The sequence below is a fragment of the Orycteropus afer genome, unplaced genomic scaffold, assembly GCF_000298275.1.
Source record: "Orycteropus afer afer isolate SDZICR_OR568_19922 unplaced genomic scaffold, OryAfe1.0 scaffold00211, whole genome shotgun sequence".
In the NCBI taxonomy this organism is placed as follows: Eukaryota; Metazoa; Chordata; class Mammalia; order Tubulidentata; family Orycteropodidae; genus Orycteropus; species Orycteropus afer.
In genome coordinates, this window is record NW_006921798.1 from 2,876,040 (window position 1) to 2,881,045 (window position 5,006).

General features: G+C 39.6%; 1 protein-coding gene across 1 annotated transcript in view; it reads right to left on the reverse strand.

Annotated features, from left to right (window-relative positions):
* The window catches only part of ARHGEF38 (Rho guanine nucleotide exchange factor 38), a 257,682-nt gene that overhangs the window by 42,466 nt on the left and 210,210 nt on the right, over positions 1 to 5,006 (reverse strand). The window contains exon 10 of the mRNA XM_007948295.2: positions 874 to 1,185. Coding sequence (XP_007946486.1) covers positions 874 to 1,185 — 312 coding nt within the window. The remainder of the gene's footprint in view (positions 1 to 873; positions 1,186 to 5,006) is intronic.

The following is a 5,006-nucleotide window of genomic DNA, read 5'->3' on the forward strand; positions in this document are numbered from 1 at the left end:
CTGGTAGCATAGTGCCTAAGGCACTTGACTGCTAACCAGAAGGCTGGTGGTTCAAACCCACCAGCCACTCCTCGGAAGGAAGATGGGGCAATCTACTACTGTAGTGATACTCCCTCGGAAACCCAAGGAGGGATCACTATGAGTCAGGGTCGACTAGACGGCACATAACAACAACAACAACTACATATATTATGATATTCTGCATATTATATTAATTCTATATAATATGATACATTTTTATACATTTTTAATATATAAAAATATATTTCCAAGTCTCTCTTCTTTAAAGAAAAACAAAAGCAAAACAAAAAATGATTTGACAGATATCCTATTTGTTTTTACACCAAGATGGCCTTTTTTGTGGGAGACATAGAACATAAAATATATACAGAGAAACTTAAATGTAGCATTAGGCAGGTGTCTTTGGGCAGGGCTGAATGGAGTGAAACTGAATGGTGCTTTATATTTGAAAGGTAATCTGCAAAAGGAAAGGAGCCCTGATTGTTCAGTAGTTTGCTGGGCTGCTAATTGAAAGGTCAACCCACCAGCCACTCTGTGGGAGAAAGATACAGCACTCTGCCTCCATAAAGATTAAATATGACTGAGTTAGAATGGATTTGAGGACAACGGGTTTGTTTGTTTGGGAATTCTCCAAAAAGAATTACATGTGTGTAAGCCACAGTAAACCTGAACTACGAAATTTTCTTTTAGCTGCTTGTGGGGCAGAGAGACAAGGAGGAATAGACTACTGTTCACCTTCATTTTTTAAAAAATAAAACTAAACAACACAGAGAACAGGGCTTTGTTTTGCATGGGTGTGGCTTCTAATGGATCCTGGAGGCCAGAGTAGCCAGGTGCTGATGCTGTGTTTACCGGCATTACTATGGAGTAAACCCGTTGCGCCTTGAGCATCAGGTCCCTGAAGAGGGTGATGAAACTGCGCAGACAGTTCAACAGAATCTTCCGAGCAGCCTGGTTGAAAACCTTGAGTTCCTCCACAAGCTGGGCATTAAGGGCCTCATACTCCTTTTTGGCCAAGTCTGATTCATCTCCTGTGGACCGCTGCAGGTAGCTGTTGTAATCCAGCAGTTTGTCATAGCGTTTCTGGATCAGTTTCTGAGGCCCTGGGAATAAGGCCAGTAGGGCTGACAGGGGCATGAGGACGAGCCTCTGTAAGTGAGCTGCCTGCCAAAAGAAAACACAATCCTGTTACAGAGAGAGCAAGAGTGACCACGTCCAGCACTATTGTCAGTATGCAGAGAAGCAAAGCATAAAGGAAAATATCCAGCCAAGTTAAAACAGGATCAGATGTTTTTTTGTTTTGTTTTGTTTTGTTTGGTATAATTAAACAGAGGCTAAAGCTTAGCAGGTAGGGCACATGCCCTGGGCACCATTTGAAGGGGAGTGCCACTAAGTAGCTTCTATTAACCATCACAGTTTCCATTGCCAGCTGTGAGAAATCATCCAGCAAATTAAAACTATTACTGTCATATTTGAGAGCTTCCATGGTCAAGCCAGACTGTATGATCTTGCTTTGCTGAATGTAGAAAGAGAAAAAAAAAAACTGAAAGAAATGATTTTGAGCACATCATAGATGAATTTTTGTCGGACATAATAAGGAGGGTACAGTTGTAATTTTTATGCATTGCCATAATGTGTCAAAGATTAACAAACCTGACTTGTGTTTTTAGCTGAAATTATGGTAAAGTTATCTAAAAGATGGGTGTTAGATATTTGGACATGATTGCAAATTTCAGTGCTTGCTCTAAGTACTATTTCCTGTAGACAAACTTCTGTAACTAAACTAATTCAAAGACCTAAAACAGGGACTCTAGACTCTAACATTGAGCCTGAACAGTGCCCAGAAAGAGGCTACCCACCTCCCCAAATACCCCACGTCTCATGATAGCCATTCGTTTTATCACTAGCGTAATCATCAACACATTCACCTTCCTCTTCATTCTAATCACAGAGCTAAACTGAGTTACTCAGCTTACGGTAGTTAACTCTGTCCTCTGACTACTAAGATGGTGTAAATGCTTCCAATATCACTCAGATGCTTTTCTGGCAGTAAAGGGGCTATAGTCAGTCTTAGAGGAAACTGTACTTTATTTCTCTTATATTTGCCCTGAGACTCTGGCTACCCTGGGACACATTTTTGGTGGTGAAATTTCATCCTTATACAGATAAAAATTAGTTGCCATTGAGTCTATTCCAGCTATGCCAACCCCATGTGTGTCAGAATAGCACTAAGCTCCTTGGGTTTTCAATGATTTTTCAAAAGTAGATGACCATGTCTTTCTTCCAAGGCACCTCTGGGTAGACTCAAACCTCCAACTTACCAGTTTGCAGTACAGCACATAAACTCAAACAACCAGGGACTTTCTTACACAGGTGGCGAAAAACAAACAAACAAACAAAAAAAAAATTGCTTTATGAGTAGCAGTGAAAAACTATCTGATTTATTACTGGACAACTTTATGAATAGCCCTGAAACATTGTCCAATCCAGTGCCAGAAGATGAGCCCCTCACATCAGAAAGCACTCAAAATACAACTGGGAAAGAGCTGCCTCATCAGAATAGAGCCAACCTTAATGATATGGCTAAAGTAGAGCTTCTGAGACCTGCGTTTGCTGATGCGGATGACTCAAAATGACAAGAAACAGCTACAAATATCCATTAGTAATTGGAACATGGAATGTACAAAGTACAAATCTAGAAACATTGGAAGTTGTAAAAATGAAATGGAACACATAAAGACTGATAATCTAGGCATTAGTGACCTAAAATGGAGTGGTTTGGCCATTTTGAATCAGACAACCATATAATCACACATGGGTGTGCCGGGAATGAAATATTAAAGAGGAACTGTGTGGCGTTCATCATCACAAACAATGTTTTAAGACATATCCTGAAGTACAATTCTGTCAGGGATAGGATAATATCCATACACCTATGAGGAAGACCAGTTAATGCTACTATTACTCAAATCTATGCACCAACCACTAAAGCCAAAGTTGAGGAAATTGAAGACTTATACCAACTTCTGCAGTCTGAAATTGATGAAACATGTAATCAAGATGTGCTGCTTATCAACGGTGACTGGAATACAAAAGTTGGAAACAAAGAAGAATCACCGGGAGTTGGAAAATATGGCCTTGGTGACAGAAATAACGTTGGAGATTGCATGATAGAATTTTGCAAGACCAACGACTTATTCGTTGCAAATATCTGTTTTTAAGAACACAAACGACAGCTATACATGTGGACTTCACCAGATGGAGTACACAGGAATCAGAGTGACCACATTTGTGGCAAGAGCTGATGGAGAAGCTCAGTATCTTTAGACACAACAAGGCCAGGAGCTGATTGTGGAACAGACCATCAACTGCTCATATGCAAGTTCAACTTGAAGTTGAAGGCAATTAAAACAAGTCCACGAGAGCCAAAATATGATCTTGAATATATCCCTTCTGAATTTAGAGACCATCTAAAGAATAGATTTGATGCATTGAACATCAATGACCAAAACCCAGTGGAATTGTGGGATGATATCAAGAACATCATCCATGAAGAAAGCAAAAGTTCATTTAAAAGACAGGAAAGGGAGAAAAGACAATAATGGATGTCAGAATAGACTCTGAAACTTGCCCTTGAGTGGAGAGTAGCTAAAGTGGGTGGAAGAATTGACAGGATAGAAGAGCTGAACAAAAGATTTCAAAGAGCAGCTAGAGAAGACAAAGTCAGTTATCGTAATAAAATATGCAAAGACCTGGAGTTAGAAAATCAACTCCAGCATTTCTCAAGCTGAAAGAACTGAGGAAAAAATTTAAGCCTTGAATTGCACTATTGAAAGATTCTATGGGCAATATGTTGAATGATGCAGGAAAGATCAATAGAAGTGGATGGAATACAGAGTCACTATACCAAAAAGAATTGGTAGATGATTATCCATTTCAGGAGGTGGCACATGATCAAGAACCAATGGCATTGAAGGAAGAAGTTGAAGCTGCTCTGATGGAAGTGACAAAAAAACAAGGCTCCGGGAATTGATGGAATACCCATTGAGATGTTTCAACAAATGGATACTGCACTGGAGGCACTCCCTTGGCTATGCCAAGAAATTTGGAAGGCCAACTGACTGGAAGAGATCCATATTTGTACCCATTCCAAAGAAAGGTGATCCCACAGAATGTGGAAATTATCAAGCAATATCATTAATATCACACACAAGTAAAATCTTACTGAAGATAATTTGAAAATGGTTACAGCAGTATGTTAACAGAGAACTTCTAGAAATGCAAGCATTATGTCCTCCAAATTTATCCACATTGTTAGATGATTCGTGTATTCTTCACTATTCTTTAATGTTGCATTTAATGTTGCATTGGGTTTCTGAGGAGGTATTACTATGGAAGTAGATTGTCCAACCTTCCTTCCGAGGAGTGGCTGGTGGGTTTGAACTGCTAGCCTTCTAGTTAGCAGTCAAATGCCTTAGGTACTGCACCACCAGAACTGCCTTAATTTTGCATAGTATTCTATTTTGTGAATATACCATAGTTTGGGTTTCTATTCATCTGTTAATGGGCATTTAGGTTGTTTCCATTTCTTTTCTATAGTGAGTTGTGCTGTGATAAACATGGGTGTGCATATGTCTGTTCGTGTCCTGTCTTTCACCTCTTTAGGATATATTCCTAGTAATGCAATTGCTGGATCAAATGGTATTTCTATTTTTAGTTTTTTAAGGAAACACCATACTATTTTCCATAACGGCTGTACCATTTTGCAGTCTCACCAGAAGTGTATGAGAGTTCCAATCTCTCCACAACCTTGTTAGCATTTGTTATTTTCTGTCTCGTTGAACTTTGCTATTATTGCTGGGGTGAGATGCTATCTCATTGTTGTTTTGATTTGCATCTCTCTAATGGCTAAAGAGGGAGCTCTGGTAGCATAGTGGCTAAGACACTTGCCTGCTAACCAGACGGCTGGCGGTTCAAACCCACCA